The sequence below is a fragment of the Diadema antillarum genome, unplaced genomic scaffold (assembly GCF_040938485.1).
Source record: "Diadema antillarum isolate AM-2024a unplaced genomic scaffold, OU_Dant_1.0 seq00002222_RagTag, whole genome shotgun sequence".
Classification (NCBI taxonomy): Eukaryota; Metazoa; Echinodermata; class Echinoidea; order Diadematoida; family Diadematidae; genus Diadema; species Diadema antillarum.
Window position 1 is genome coordinate 96,842 of NW_027272856.1, and position 15,932 is coordinate 112,773.

Below are 15,932 nucleotides of genomic sequence, written 5' to 3' on the forward strand. Positions count from 1 at the left end.
AGAGTATTGACAAACATCTGATGGAATTCCCCTCCCTTATCCTCTCAGAATAATCTTGTCACTTTTTTTTTCTCACTGCTGAGGATTTCCCCCAAACACTTGAGGTATCCCATGATGCAACAGGTAGGACAGCAATAAAGGAGAACTCAACTACATGTCAAAGCTGATTAATCAAGAGGAAAGTTAAAGACATAAGATGGTATTTCCTATCAGACAAGATACAAGTTTTCGATGTTTTTATAAAACAGTGACAGGACTCACATATATGCCTGTTTCATCACAGATTAGAGTTTTTCTTTCATTCTGTTCTACTGAGACTTTTTCTTACTCGACTCCTCCAGTGTAAGGAGCATAAAAATGCTGAAACTTAAGTCCAGACAAAGTCGAAGTCCCGACAGAACATTTCTCACATTTTACAACCTTATCTTTGGAATCCTTTATTAATAATGCGATGAAAGATTTGAATCCAAAGTCAATCTTTGCACCACAGCTGTTGGACACACACACGTTTAGCCAACAACTTCCCCTATCACGACATCAAAATTGATGCAACGTTGAGAAAGGCAAGGAAGAAAAAGTCTTCGTGTAGATTCTATCCACTTTCGTCATCAATTAGCAAAAAATGATAGAAAATATAACAAGAGACCCAGAGGGTGAAGCGCTAACCAGAGTATAACAAGTTTACTTCCTACGCATTCTTACAGACTATTGCCTATAAAGAACATAAAGAACTACAAAGAAATTCTACCACATTGGAAATAATACCTGCCTAGAATGAGGTATGTAGTTTTCTTCAATTTGCCTGTCCTCTGTACAAGTGAAATTTCGAAGTTCGCAACTGCTGATCTACATTTTAACAAACATGTCAGAAAAAAGGAACCAGCAGGAATCTAACCAGATTTGATTCCCGCTGGTTCCTTTTTTCTGACACGTTTGTTAAAATATAAATCTGCAGTTGCAAACTTAGAAATTTCACTTGTGTACAGAGGGCAATCAAAACGAGAAAACTCATACCTCATATCTTCACCCCCTCAGCATAATAATCTCTTGCATTCAACTTTGATGACCTTGTAAGCATTTTCTAAAAGAACTTTAATATGTGAAAACTGCTCCCCCCTCCAATTTGCAATTTGGTCCCGGCCCCAAAGGAGCCACCCCTGGATCTGCAAATTAACTTGACAGTACAGTCACTAATGTACTGAAAGCATTTCTGTTTTTTTTTAGAAGATTTTGAAGATTCTCTACTTTGGGGGCTCTGGACTGGGGGGGGGGGGGGGGGGGGGCAGAAGAGAGAGAAAGGGAGGGGGAGGGCTGCAATAACACCAGTCAAAATGTGATAATTTGACCGTGTGTTTTCAAGAAGAAGCTGACAATGTAAAAGTTTATGCACCACACAGGATAGATGACATATGCCAGATGAAGATGATGAATGATCACAATAGCTCACTCGAGCCTTTGGCTCAGGTAACCTTAAAATGACAATATAGATTTGGGTACAATTCATGCACTTGTGCACTCACACAAAAATAAACAACTTTATAAAGTATGATTAACATGACGTATAAATGATTTGTGGATATGATTTCTTATAAAAGATAAGAGTGTCACTGTGGACTGATGTTGCACATCTTCACATATTCATAATTTGCTGATACACCTTAGAGGGATCGTATAGTTTTGGTTGAGACCTAATTTCAGGTTTCTAACACTTTTCGGTGAGATAATGAGAAACCTCTTATGAAATATGAAAGAGCATGTAATTCCATGAGGAATTCAATATTTATTTGATGCAAATTGGTTGAGATATCCAAAACAGAGCGATTCTAATAAAGTGTGGGACCCACATTTTATTACGATCGCTTTGTTTTACTTTGTTTTTGGATGTTTCAGTCATTCGAAATCCGATTTTCATCAAATACACTTTGAATTCCTCTTAAAATGGTATGCTCTGTACTATTTCATAAGTGTTTCTTGGTATCTCGCAAAAACTTAAAAGCCCAATTCTCATCTCCACCAATACTGTACCATCCCTTTAAAAGAGAATTTTCTGAATGCTGTCTATGAGTCTTAATAATGCTGACTCAGTTGTAGAACCCAGGAAAGAAGTAGAGCTTCTTGGTCAGCATGGTGACAGGGGCTGGCATCTGTTTGTGGCGACCTGAAGATGACTCAAAGGCTCTTGCCACCTTCCCATTGACCTAGGGTATCAATCAGCATAAAATGTGTTACCAATTTAAGACCAGCTATACACTTAATATTATGGACACTTTTGATAATCCTGCAGCAGAAATAAATAATGGTATGTGACTAGAGTAGGGCTCAAATGAAAAAGAAGTCTTTATGCCACTTTACGAAATACTAGTAACAAGTGACAGAAACTAGAACAACCGACTGAAATCTTGCCATTCATCAATGTAAATGAACATATAAATATCCCACCCAGGTATGTATGCCCATGATTTTTTATCATAGCTACTACTAAAACACTGAGTAATCAGTACTTAATTACAGTGGACTCCTGTTACGACGAAGTCCTCCGGACCGGCAGTTTTCTTCTGTTGTATAGAAATTTTGTTATAACCGAACATATAAACAATAAAAAACAAAGAGCGAATAATGTTGCGGCCTGAATTTTCATTTCGTTGTAACCGGAATTTTGTTATAACCATGTTCACTATAACAGGAGTGCACTGTATGTACATTGTCATCAGTTATGATACATATAACTCAATGCAAGAATTAATTATTTGAATAAAAATTACAATAAAAATTACAGCTACAAATCACAGAAATGGGCTTTTTGGGCTTGATGGCTCAATGACAGCTCGCACTTCTGATGAGAGTATCAACTTGTGCATGCCTTGAGTCATCGTTGACATTACACTTGTGAGCCTCTTCAAACCTCACTCTCTACTGGTGGGAGAAGTGAATCGCATGAGGGACAAGAAAGGGTTGGAGGACTCTATCACTGGCACGGAAAAGAGGCAGACCTGAGGATACAGCACAGTCCAAACATGACAGCAGATGGTGATGGGCAGTCTAGTTTGAGTAAATTTCAGTGCTAAGCAAGGACATCTTCCTCATCTTTCTCAGGCTGCATGGTGTATAGCCTATATGGAGATTGCTTCAGGATAAACAGGATATCCACTCACTTAATCATGATCAGCCATTGTGAAACTCTACACAATTAACAGTCTCGCATTGACAAGTGAGAACTGAGCAGTCTGTGTTTCCACTGAGAATCCTTAACCCGTTGAGGACCGAATGATTTTGCTACAATGTGTATTTCCCATGGGCACTTGCCTGAGTATACTCGGGACTCGTCCTCAGCAGGTTAATGTCTACCATCCCTGCATTTTACCCATTAAGGACGAGTCTCAAATATACTTGGGCAGGTGTCTACGGGAAATGAGTGTTGTAGCAAAATCAAACCGTCCTCAACGGGTTTATAAACTGTATTACAAGGAGAGGACAAGCAGGGCACCGTATCACGAAAGTTGTCAGCCCTGACAAGTTGTCAGTTTCTGACAATCACCATGGTAATGGTCAGACACCAGAGCTTCTCAGCCAATCAAAACTAAGGATTTACTAAAGTTGTCAGAGACTGACAACTTGTCAGGGCTGACAACTTTCGTGCAATGCCCCCCTCCCCCCCCCCCCCCCCCCCAGGACTCAGTCACCTCCCAGTTCTCAGACACATGTCCTGAATGAAGCACATCTTACCATGGTCATCATTGACAGCATGTCTTCTTGCCTTGCATTCTGAAGCATGACCTCCGTCAGAGCCTGAATAAACCAGCTTCCCTTCTCTGAGTTCCTCCACGAAACATAACCTGTACGTGACAAGCCAAATGCAACAGGAGCAGTTATCAATATATAACAATAATAAACTCATCATCAGTTCTCTAATGACAGGTTTACAACATGTGGACAGTTACCTGCTCACATACCACTTGCAAGAGAACCATCAAAAGATCAAATACCAAGTACAATGTAGCTATTAATCTAGGCGTTTGTTTCAGTCATCAAGAAAGTACCCCAAGGGTATGACACAGCATAGAAATATATTTAATATATTTTTCATGTTAAGAAGACATGTGGTCTGTGTACAATCACAGCTTGATAAGAGTGCAAGGCTAAACAAGCATATATACATGCAAATACAGCGTACTCCCGTTATAACGAACACGGTTATAACGAAATTTCATTATAACGAAGTAAAACTTCTGGTCCCAAAATTATCACCATTGAAGTCTATGGTACAAAATTCGCTTATAACGAACACGGTTATAGCGAAATTTCCGTTATAACGAATTCTTTTCTGAGCACCACTGACAAAGAAAAGCAAAAGAAATGTGCTCCGTTATAACGAAATGCGGATCGCTTCCGAAAATACATAGCGCAACAAGCATTTATAGCGTCTCTGCATGGGCGAACGCTTCACATCACCGTGTATGTGTTCGCTCCTTGTGTCCTGCACAGTTTCCGAGGGGAACTTGCATTATTGTAATACAATAATCTGAAATTAAACAAGGTTTGTTTTATTGTTCCGAAGGTACTTTATCACAAAACACACAGATTCTTATACAATGTACACCTAAATGTCCGTTGGTTCGGAAACGAAATAGGGTTTGTTATTACGAACATTTTGGCGTTATTCAAACAGATTGCTATTACCAAAGTTCGTTACACCGACAATGAGATATGGTTCTTATAACGACGGTTCGTTAGTCAGAAAATGACAGGAATTCTAAACTTTCGTTAATCGGAACATTAAAAAAAAGTTTCGTTAATCCTAAGGTGAAAAAGGTGTGTCCACTAACAAAACGCGGGAATTGCAAATCTCATAATCGTCTTAAGATAACCGAACCTTCGAAATAACTAACTTTTCTCATTTTTTTTTGATTTACAAACCTTCGGAGGAATAACAAACCTTATTTCATTGTCGGATTAAAAAAACTTTTCGGAACAGTGAACCTTTCTCATTTTTTTCATTTACAAACCTTCGGAATGACGAAACTCATTTCATTTTCCGATAAACGAGCCATCAGAAAACGACAATATATATCTAAATCATAAACTTTCGGAATAACGAATCGTAGGAAGAGCGAAGCTTCAAAATAACGAACAAACCTTCGGATTCCCAGGAATGGCGAAACTTCGGAACAAAGAGTCTTTCGGAGTAACGAATTTTCGTGAAAAACGAATCTTTGGAATAGCGAACTGTAACGGAATCCTAAACCATCATTTTCTATACGACTTATTGTGTGACAACAAACAACTTTATGCTCTCTTTTAAATGTAATATCCAAACAAAATCAAAAAGGTACCATCCCATTTCATATAGCTTTCCAGTGTACAAGTGTATGATGAGTATTCAACAAACAGAATATGATATATGCGTGGTTTCCTTGTTTTTGTTATATATTGTATTTGTTTGGTTATAACGACATTTCATTATAACGAAAGAAAACAGCCGGTCCCGAGCATTTCGTTATAACGGGAGTGCACTGTAGTAAAATATGCTCTTAACCCATATCCGCCTAATGCGTTATACTATTTAAACGCTATTCGTACCGAGCCACTACAGACAAATATTTGCACTCAAAGCATTGTCAACTTCACATCTCTTTCTCAGGCACAAAAATAAAGGAAAGTTGACAAATTATGTATCAAAAGAAAGAGCATAAAATTGCCTTTATTATGATATAAATTTCCCTGCATTCTAAATCAAAAATATTTCTTACTTTACATGTAGATTTGAATATCATTTTCAAAATATTCAAAGCAAGAGCTTTACAGTAATATATGATACATGCATATTGTGATCTTCTAAGTAGGAATAACTGGAGAAATAAAAATATAATGCAATTGCTCTGTTTATGACAAATGGGTATTTTCCATGTAAAAATGCCAGTGGCTGATGTGAAGAGGCTGTTCTTTACAACCTTATCTGAAATGAGATACCACATCCATTCCAATCAGTGCATTTCACTTCAGGAGAAATAATATCAATTTGTGACTAAAATATCACACAAATACATATATAAACAAATTTTACAAATGTAAAAGTGACGTCAAAATGAAGTTAAAAATGATGGCATTTCAGCGGCAAGCTCGACTACGGAATTTTTCGTACTTCACTGATTGCAGCGTTCGCGGCTTCTACGGGAAATCCCGTAGGTCGGCAGATATGGGTTAAAGATTACCCAAAAATAGTCTAATATTTAGAGATAGCATTTGACATCCCACCTAACATGCCCCACAATATGCCTTTTGCATGTCTGCTACAAAATTTGTGGACATAAATTCTACTTTTACAGTGGGCGATTTCAAATTCAGTGCTACTGTGAGGGTTAGTGCTATATCAACGACAGCACCAGCAATAATCCTGAACTTGAAATTAGCAGATTGACCTCAAAAGTAGGATGTAGTCCCAGTAGCTAGTGTTGGGTTCAGTGTTACAAGTCGTCGGCTGAACCAAGCTCGACAATTGATTCTTGTTGGCAATTTACATGCTTTTTCACCATTGGCTAACACCAGCCCCAAGGGATTATCAACTTTGTCATTTCAAGCGTGATGAATAGTGATAGCACTGCTACATGTGACATCCACATTTACATGTGAATATATCCATGGATGCACTGACATGCATAATCTATTCTAATGCAATGGTAGCACAGAGAATATACATGAGCACTCTACTCGTGGCCTCATAATTAGTATCACTTGCGTTAATCTGACCAATGGTGTTGGATCCAACAAAGCAGGAGTTTGGGAGAGAACAACAGCACCAGCATTAGCAACAAACTTGAAATTATCCAGTGTATCAATGCCATCCCATATATTGAGGTCCTTCCCATTAGCGAAATAGTGTTGTAAATAACCAAGTCAATATCAGGGGCCGAGGAGTGTTTTGAGTGCAGGAGAGGAGTGTTGTGCTACCAGTGGTCAGATCGATGTTCCTCCCCCTTTGTTCCATAGGAAGAATGTTAGGGTGAAACCCTTGAAAGCCTTGTGTGTGTGTGTGTGTGTGTGTGTGTGTGTGTGTGTGTGAGTGCGTGTGTGTGTGTGTGTGTTTTGTTTTGTTATTTCATTTGGTCATTATTTTTCTTTTTATTTATTCATCTTTTTTTAAAGAGTCAAAAAGTGTGACTTTCAAATTGATCACAGGTCAATCCTATCAAAGATCATTATGTAAGGTCTTAATCAAAGGTAAGATTCGAAGGACTGAACAGGAAGTGTTCCCCACCTGGTACAGTTGCATAGGCCAGAAGGATGTCGCTTTGGGTGGGCATCTTGGATCGTGCTGAGGCAAAACTATCGGTGGATTCCAGCTCCATTCGCAGCATCTTGTCCACCAGTTCATCTTCTGTCATTGAAATACTGTCCAGTCTTGCTCCATCACCTGATCTAGCCACGGCTGTCCCGTCTGTCTGCTCAACCCCTGCATCAAATCTCTCTACACAGGTGCAGATAGAACAATTCACATGGTCACTTGAAATGTAGCAATGAATAACATGTTTCACAGGTGTGTATATATATTTATCTGAGTAAGAAAACAAGGAGATATGATTATAATAATTATGCATTTACAGGTAAACATGCCAATATCATAATTGCTTTGAAGGTACTGTTTACCATTGGAGTAGTGGGTTAAAAACTGTTTGAATTATCACATTTAATGCGTATGTCTTGGTCAGTTGTATCACAAAACATCCTATCCCATTCAAATTTTGCAATGAAGCCTAAAATATAACGAGATATCACTATTTTTCTCAATAAACCATACCTGTAGATGGTTTATTGCTGCAACATTTTTATCATCAATTGACATTTTGAATATCTTACAATACTAAACATTGATTATACTGACAAACATTTTTACACTGGTTGTTTCTATCTCTAACTCACACTTTAAAACCATTTTGAAGCCCTAAAGCCGGGTTTTTGTTTCATCTGCAAATGGTAAATGATGCCTTTTACTGCAAATTTTGAATCCAATAAATTTGATGGCTTTGAAGAACCCACTATGATTTCACATTGATTGCAAGTACACAACACACAACCTATTGTATACTATGGAAATGCCTTGCTCCTTCAAAATATTCAGGTCAAAACAATTGGTAGAAAGATACTCACTAGCACTATAACTACGGAGGTACATCTTGCATGGATCGGTTTGAAAAGGACTATGCATGTACAGTCATGCATATGGAATGCATTCAAAGACAGAATTGTGACAGTAATGTTACCTGCTCTGTGTGCGGGTGTAGGAAAGATGAAAACAACACATTTTAGTTCTTCATGCACTTCTGCTTCAACAGAAATGAATATTTATCAACTAAAGATGGAGATAAAAAGTACATATTATTTGCTCAGTGCTTCCTTGATGATCATTGTATTTTACTTCTGTTGTAGCTTTGTCTTCTATGTACAGTTTGTTAGATAGACAAGTTACTCCATCTATTAACTACAAACATACAACTTTATACGATTATAAATCATATAGTTATTTCATGCCATTTCTCTTTGCCTTAACTGATATGGAAGCCTCTGTAATGTGAATAATGCATCTTTTGGTTACCTCCACGACAAGCCTGTAGAAAGAAGAGCTTGGGTTTGCCTGCCAGGGTAGGGCAACGGTCTGAGCTGAAGTAATTGACCAAGTCCTCGATCTTCACTAGTTGCTCATCGGTGCCATAAACAGCGCCCTCTACACCATGTGTGAGGATAGCAAGTATGAAGCAGTCAAACGTAGTATGGTTGTGTCGTGAAAACTGTATCATGAGCTGTTGAATATCCTGTAGTAAAGAAATAGCAAGAAAATCAATCAATCTAAATAAAATGAAGTGCTGTGACAATAAGCTCATGTTCATGTCAATGTCTGGCCTGCTCACTTCTGGAGATCAAATTACTCAATGATACACTGCAAAAAAAACCAAACAAACAAACAAACAAACAAACAAACAAACAACTATATTTTGACAGCAAGAAATCACAACTGGGACAAAAAATGCAAACCTGCACATTTGTGTATGACCAAAAGTTTTCAGAAAAATAAATACACACACACACACACACACACATACATACACAATCCATATTAAGGGCCCTAAAATGGGAAACTGAAAATGTGATATATTTTCAGAAAAAAATGAATAAATGTTAGAATCACATTTTTCAATTTTTGAGAAGCATGATACCACTAGATAGCATTGATTCCGAATATATTAAAACATACTAATTGGCAACTCTTCAAAGAGAGCTTTTTAGTCCACTTCCATAGAATTGTTCAAATCACAGATAAAAGGGATTGGGGAAGTCAAAATCAATGCCCATATGGGTTGTTTCATCCATGCTGCCTTTCTCATGTTTTTCTAGTTATCACTTCTCCTGTGTGTCTCTCTTGGCTTCTATACTCATCGTTATGAATGATTCAACCCTCATGTCAATCTTGGGACTCACTACTGCATATTTCCAGATACCTATGTGGGCTGTTCATTTTCCTATGTATTTACAGCCTTTGGGGACATTTGCTTCCAACGTTTGGGTCATGATTTAATTCACACACTGTTTACGCATCTGCTAAACCGTTTTTAGTCCGAAAAGAGTCTACCATCTCTGATGATGTCAGCATACATGTACTGATCAGAAACCTTTGTACAGTAAAGGATTATTCAGGATTAATTAGCTCAAGATATCCTCTTATCAACAACAGACAGAAAAGACTAGAAAAGAGTCTCACAGCCTACCCTTCCCTTGAGGTCCCGATGAACCACTGTACTGAATCCTAGTTGTTTGAAGACATTCTCAAGGTTACGGCCGTCCACATCTGTTCCCTGCCGAGTCTTCATTGTCTTGAACTTCTTGTTGTTGATGATAATTGCAATACCTCGGGGTCTGGAAGACATCTTATATACCTTCATATGGGAGAAGAGGAGGAAAAAAATGTGCTATTAAAACAAGGTGGAGATTTGGCAACACATGATCCTTATTCCTCACCCACTTCTAACAGGGACTGCCAATATCATTTAAAGAAGGAATACAAACAGTAAGAAAAGTGGCAACAATTGGCATTATCATGCATTATGACAAAGAGGACCCATTGCATTATCAAACAAACCAAAACAAAAGAAAAATATAGCATGTTGCTGGGGTAATACTGCAGTTGTGTTGTAAGCCAGGAGACTGATTATTTTCCTACTTCCCAAATGATTACACTTTCACGAACATATGTCCATAATGGCACAGCAATACTCACATTATCATTGTCTGTCATGGATTGTGGGTATACAGATGAGATGTCCATTTCCACATCACTGAGGTCAGATGGAGCTGATGGGTTTGGCCACTGGGCAGGAGCTGCTGCAGGAGATGACAAAATATCATGCACAACTGTCTTGGGAACAATGTGTAACAGAGCAGAGTTTGACTTTCCATTCCTCGGTATAGTTTGTCCATGAAGGTTCACATCAAATGTTTAACTGAAAGGTATTTTTTTTTGTTATGTGATGTGCAGCAGGCATCATTGTCTCATTGCTAGTGTGAACAGAAGCCATAGCTGTCTTTTCTCCTCTCATTAAAATACAAAAAGAATTTCACGGGAAATGTTCCCCTTACTAAAACCGGAGCTGTGAAAATGCAGCAAGTTTGCAAACACTCTATGTGAAATAGGGAGAGCTACATAGTACCTCTGGCCATTGAAATAGCTGTACATCAGTTTAAGTGGTGCCGTATGAGCTGCTGTCTAACACTTGGCATGCAAGGCATGCACTGCATAGTTACAATATAGTGAGATTTTGGGAATGTTTGGTGGTCTCAAACCACTGTCTAGATAAGGCTTGGAGATGCATAACAGTATACATGTATATATATTTAATGCACAATTATATGCATTTAGATAGTTTTTCCTCAAATCTCATATCATGTGTAAAAAAAAGAAAAGAAGCAAGTTATGCATTATTGTTGTGATTATGAACTGGCAATATGAACATAATTTCATAACCCTAATCTAATCTAACATGGAATTCTTGTGTCGTTGGATTTTTTTTTTTAATGCAGATACTATGCTTTTACACTGTGAAATTGAATTAAGTACCATCACCAATCAAGTATATACTGGTATTATACAATAGTACATTTCTAAATGTGGACAATCAAAATCTTGGCTGGGCATTTATTATTTGATATACATGTAAACCTAACTATATGACGCAGAATGATTAATTTCATGTCACTGGTTATTTAAGTCAGACACGAGGTTTAAGAAAAAAAAAAAGCTACACTACTACAAGTATTTAAAATAGATGTAAGGTCAAATACATGTTAACAGTGAATTGACAAAGCATCCTACCATGTACATTGACATTGTTTCATGGCATTAGATCATTAGCACAGTTCCATATATTTCTTTAATCTAATGTCCTTATGTGAGAAAGATACCTTAACTTTCTGATAATTCATAATTCATAGAAGGGTAAAAATATAAGTTGATGATTCAGCACATTGCCTCTGCATTGCAGTAAACCTGTATTGCTGATGAAGACGAGTCCTGCGAATACTCGGGCAGGTGTCTACAGGAATTGCTTGTTACAGCAAAATCAGTACATTTTAAACGGGTTATAGTTGCTCACCTTGCCGTTTTGCCGCCGTGGGTTGACCAAATGGCTGTGGTTTCACATCATGTGGGGTAGAGGCCTGTGCCACACCGGACTGGCCAGGCTGCATGGTCTGGGCATCCACACCAGCAGGCCCTGAGTAGCCCAATAACTCAGCCAGGTATACCTGCTCTGCCTCTACGAGGCTCTCTATGAGAGCATTGAAGGCCTTGGGTCCTCTTGTCTCCAGGTCCATCAACATGGCTTGGTTCTTGGTCATCTTGCTTGGCTTTGACTGCAAAGGGGGCACAAAGATGTCAAGAATCCTGTATGTTAACCCATTGAAGACTAGCCCCAAGTATACTAGGGGCAGGTGTCTATGGGAAATGCGCATTATAGCAAAATTATTTCGTTCTCAACAGGTTAAGCAGTCATACTCCTCAGACTCAACTAGCATTCACTGAAATATCAATTCATTACACAGAAGCCATCTAGAATAATAATTGCAAATGCTCATTTTCCGTTTTTATATAACATAATACTTTTGAGCTTTCACAATATGCTCTAACCTTTTTACTTGGAAAAAAACAGGAAAAAATTCTTATTTCCAATAACATAACAGACACAGTGTGTTTAGAATACTTAGGCAACTGGTTCTAATGACAAAGATATGAATATGTAATACAGCGCACATTGAATATTTCATTGTTACACAATAACTGGTTCTTGTACAAAGTTAAGTTGTGTGATATGCATAACCATTTATGTAATCAACAAAATAAAGACTCAGATTGAAGCATTACTTTAATTAGGTACATATTGTACTTGTGTAGTACTTGACCACTGCCCATCCAAAAATTTATTGTAAATTGTATGTAGACTTTTGTGGGATTTTTGCATTTGCAGACCTATGCCACCTAGTAGGTGGTCCATGTGGAACCCACAAAGGTCCTGCACAAAAACCTGTGGGAGTCCAAGGGGTATTTGAAGTGTTCTACCACAGCAACACATGTATTGTTCAACAACATGTCACCCCAAAACATGCACAATTTTGTGATTTTGGGTAATTTCCTATGGAAAACAGAGCTCTGTCATGAAACTCATAAAACCTAATTCTAGTATTCATTACTTTGATTGATTAATCTTATGCTAATTACGGCAGAAAAGTGGTCCATGAAAATTTCCATTGAAAAAAAAAGAAAAAAAAGTTAAAAATAAATAAATCCAAAAACGATAAAATATATAAGAATCTTAACAACTTCTGGATGTTTTTACGTGATGTAAAACTGTTGAATATGTCAAAAGAGATATTAAAATACAGACTCTCAAAACTTTTTTCAGAGTTTAAGATGTTTGACTTAATTAGTGTAATTAATTAATATTAAAAATTCATAACTTAAAAAAAATTTAAGACACAATCTTCTAGATTACAACATGGGTGTGAGTCGCGCCTGCTAAATTTTGTCGCAGTCGCATGACTGACGGGGTGTAGTGTAGTCACTCAAAGCCTACGGAAGCAGCTATTTTTTTTGACAATCTTTCTCTTACTCCCTAGAGCTCTAAAAACAACACAATTAAACAAACAGCAAAAACACAAAATGAGTTTGCGTATTATTGTCTTGCTGAGTGACTGGTAACTTCACTTCTTTACTTGATTTTTAAAGGATCACAAGACACTTGAATTATCATTTACAATGAAAGGCAGTACTCATGTAGCACTTGCTTAAAAAAAAAAATACAGCAACACATTCTTGGTTTACCTGAAATTTTTCTATATGGTGTAGTTCGAAGATCAATCTGGCTTGTAAACCCATGCTGACCATATCAAAATCGATGTCATTTGCCAACTTAGGAAGATTCTTCCTAATTGTCTTACGGTCATTTTGATCCATGCTGTCCAACGATGCTTTCAGCAATATTCTTCGATAGGATCTATCAATGTGTCACAGTTCTGTGGAAGTATTATACAAAATGAAGCAATATGATTTCATTAGCATTAGCAATATTCTTACTGTACAAACCAGTATAGTGTCTCTGTTCACCTCAAATTTTTTCCAACCTTCACAGTGCTATAGCTGATCAGAAAGGTGACATTGTTTTGTGTTTGGTGTACTTTTATTTCTACGTACTACATTGGATCTCGACAGGGTCCATTACTCTCTATGTACAGTGATTACAGTGATTAATTGAGTGATACAAAATTAGAGTCAGAGTAGAGAAATTTCATGTAAAACTTATACTGAAGTATAACAGAATATCTAGTTCCATAGAACCTAGAATATAGAATAGATAGACTCTAACATTAGTGTGTAGGAAGAGCAGAGCAGAGAGGTGTAGAAGAACTACTCACTAGAAACCCTATAACCTAGAAATAAAATTTCACATCTGGAGCCAGTATTCAGAGGGCAATCATCTACTTAGAGATATAAACATAAACAATAGCTAAACTGTATCTGTAATTACCCCTAATGCACATCTACTGCATACCTACCTAGCCTAGATCTAATCATCTATATCACTTTCTAACGTTATTCGTTTAAATATCATAAAGAGATATCATCCCTTTTTTTTCGACATGGGCAGTTTCATTCATTGATCTATAACTAATGTTAAACATGCAAAATGTCATAAAGAAAGCATGTAAATTATATTTAAAGAGTGTAAATTTAGTTTAAAAACTAGTAAAAGTAAAGTGTGCTTAGTTCCACTTCACCTTTAGCATGTTTATTTGAATCTCAAGTTAAATTGAGGGGCGCAGGAGACCCTGACATAATGGAATGTCAGTGCCTATTAGCAAAAATACTAGCCCGCCGATTTGAAAGGGCCACCAAACACTTGTGAGCTTACTGACTTTCAATAATGTCAATGACAATGTCTCGAGATTCCATTGGCATTGGCATTGGCATTAGATGCCCATGCATACCCGACTTAAGGGTGTGTACAGTTCTGGTCGAGGTGAAGATTTAGCTTTTAACGTTTTGCGAGATGTTCAAAAACCACTCTATGAGATGTAAAAGAGCATGCATTTCTAAGGGGTATCAAAAGTTTATTCGATGAAAATCGGTTTTGAAATGGCCGAGATATTAAAAAACAAGGCGAGACAAAGAGATCCTAATAACAACAGTGAATAAAGTTGTGGCATGTCGCCTTTCGTTAATATTATTAGCACTTTTTTTGGATATCTCAGCCATTGGAAATCCAATTTTCATCAAATAAACGTCGAATCCTTCTAAAAATTACCTGCTCTTTCATATTTTAGAAGAGGCTTTTCATTATCTCACTTAGGAATTCACATGTTCAAAACATGAATCCCTACCTGAACCAGTACTGTACAGTCCCTGGCATCATTTATAACGAATGGGACTAGGGACTTCGCGTGTGCTGGAATTACGAAGCCATACTCGGATACCCGAAGACAACAATTATTATGACATATTTGTCATAATGACAAAAACGACCTTTTCATCGTGAGGGGTACACTACCATCGACAGATTGACTTAAAAACTAGGCCCGTCACAAAGGCCTTATCAAACAAAGTAACATGTTTCATGTTGCCTTACCCTTCCTTCGTAATCCGCTTCCTCGGCGAGTACAGTATCACGTCTTTGTATTCGCTGTTAAATGCGCTAGTAGATACGGAGTAGCCGACTGGCATAACTCTGTACTGGCACGGTTGAGACGTGGGCTTGGCTTCGGAAATGCGTCATTTTCACGAAAATAGAGTTTGGTATTCCCAACATTATTATCGTACAGCGGTTCTAGGAACAGTACCCCCTGGAAAACCACCCTCCGGATAACTACCACCCGGATAATTACCCCCCAGGACAATTCCCCCCTAGGGCAACTACCCCCCGGACAACTACCCTCCAAGGGCAATTACCCTCCAGGGTAATTACCCCCTAGGACAACTACCCCCCGGACAACTACCCTCCTAGGGCAATCACCCCCCAGGGCAATTCCCCCTTAGGAAAACTACCCCCTGGATAACTACCCCTCGGATAACTACCCCTGGATAACTACCCCCTCGGATAACTACCCCCTGGATAACTACCCCCCGGAAAACTACCCCCTGGGTAACTACCCCCCGGAGAACTACCCCCTGGATAACTACCCCCCGGAGAACTACCCCCTGGGTAACTACCCCCCGGAGAACTACCCCCTGGGTAACTACCCCCAGGATAACTACCCCCCGGATAACTACCCCCCGGATAATTACCCCTCGGATAATTACCCCCGGATAATTACCCCCCGGATAATCACCCCCCCCCCCGATAATTACCCTCCGGATAACTACCCCCCCCCCCCCCCGATAATTACCACTAGGATAATTA

The 15,932-nt window shown here is 38.2% G+C and overlaps 1 protein-coding gene across 1 annotated transcript; it reads right to left on the reverse strand.

The window, feature by feature from the left end:
* Positions 1-1,304: 1,304 nt before the first annotated feature.
* LOC139714286 (caspase-3-like) lies at positions 1,305-15,215 on the reverse strand. Its single transcript, XM_071626004.1, has 9 exons — positions 15,162-15,215; positions 13,361-13,551; positions 11,637-11,895; positions 10,265-10,365; positions 9,756-9,923; positions 8,588-8,804; positions 7,253-7,462; positions 3,724-3,833; positions 1,305-2,198 (listed from the first exon to the last, which is right to left on the reverse strand). Exons 2-9 carry the CDS (start codon positions 13,490-13,492, stop codon positions 2,082-2,084), a joined length of 1,314 nt encoding a protein of 437 aa, XP_071482105.1. The 5' UTR covers positions 13,493-13,551; positions 15,162-15,215; the 3' UTR covers positions 1,305-2,081.
* Positions 15,216-15,932: the final 717 nt, after the last annotated feature.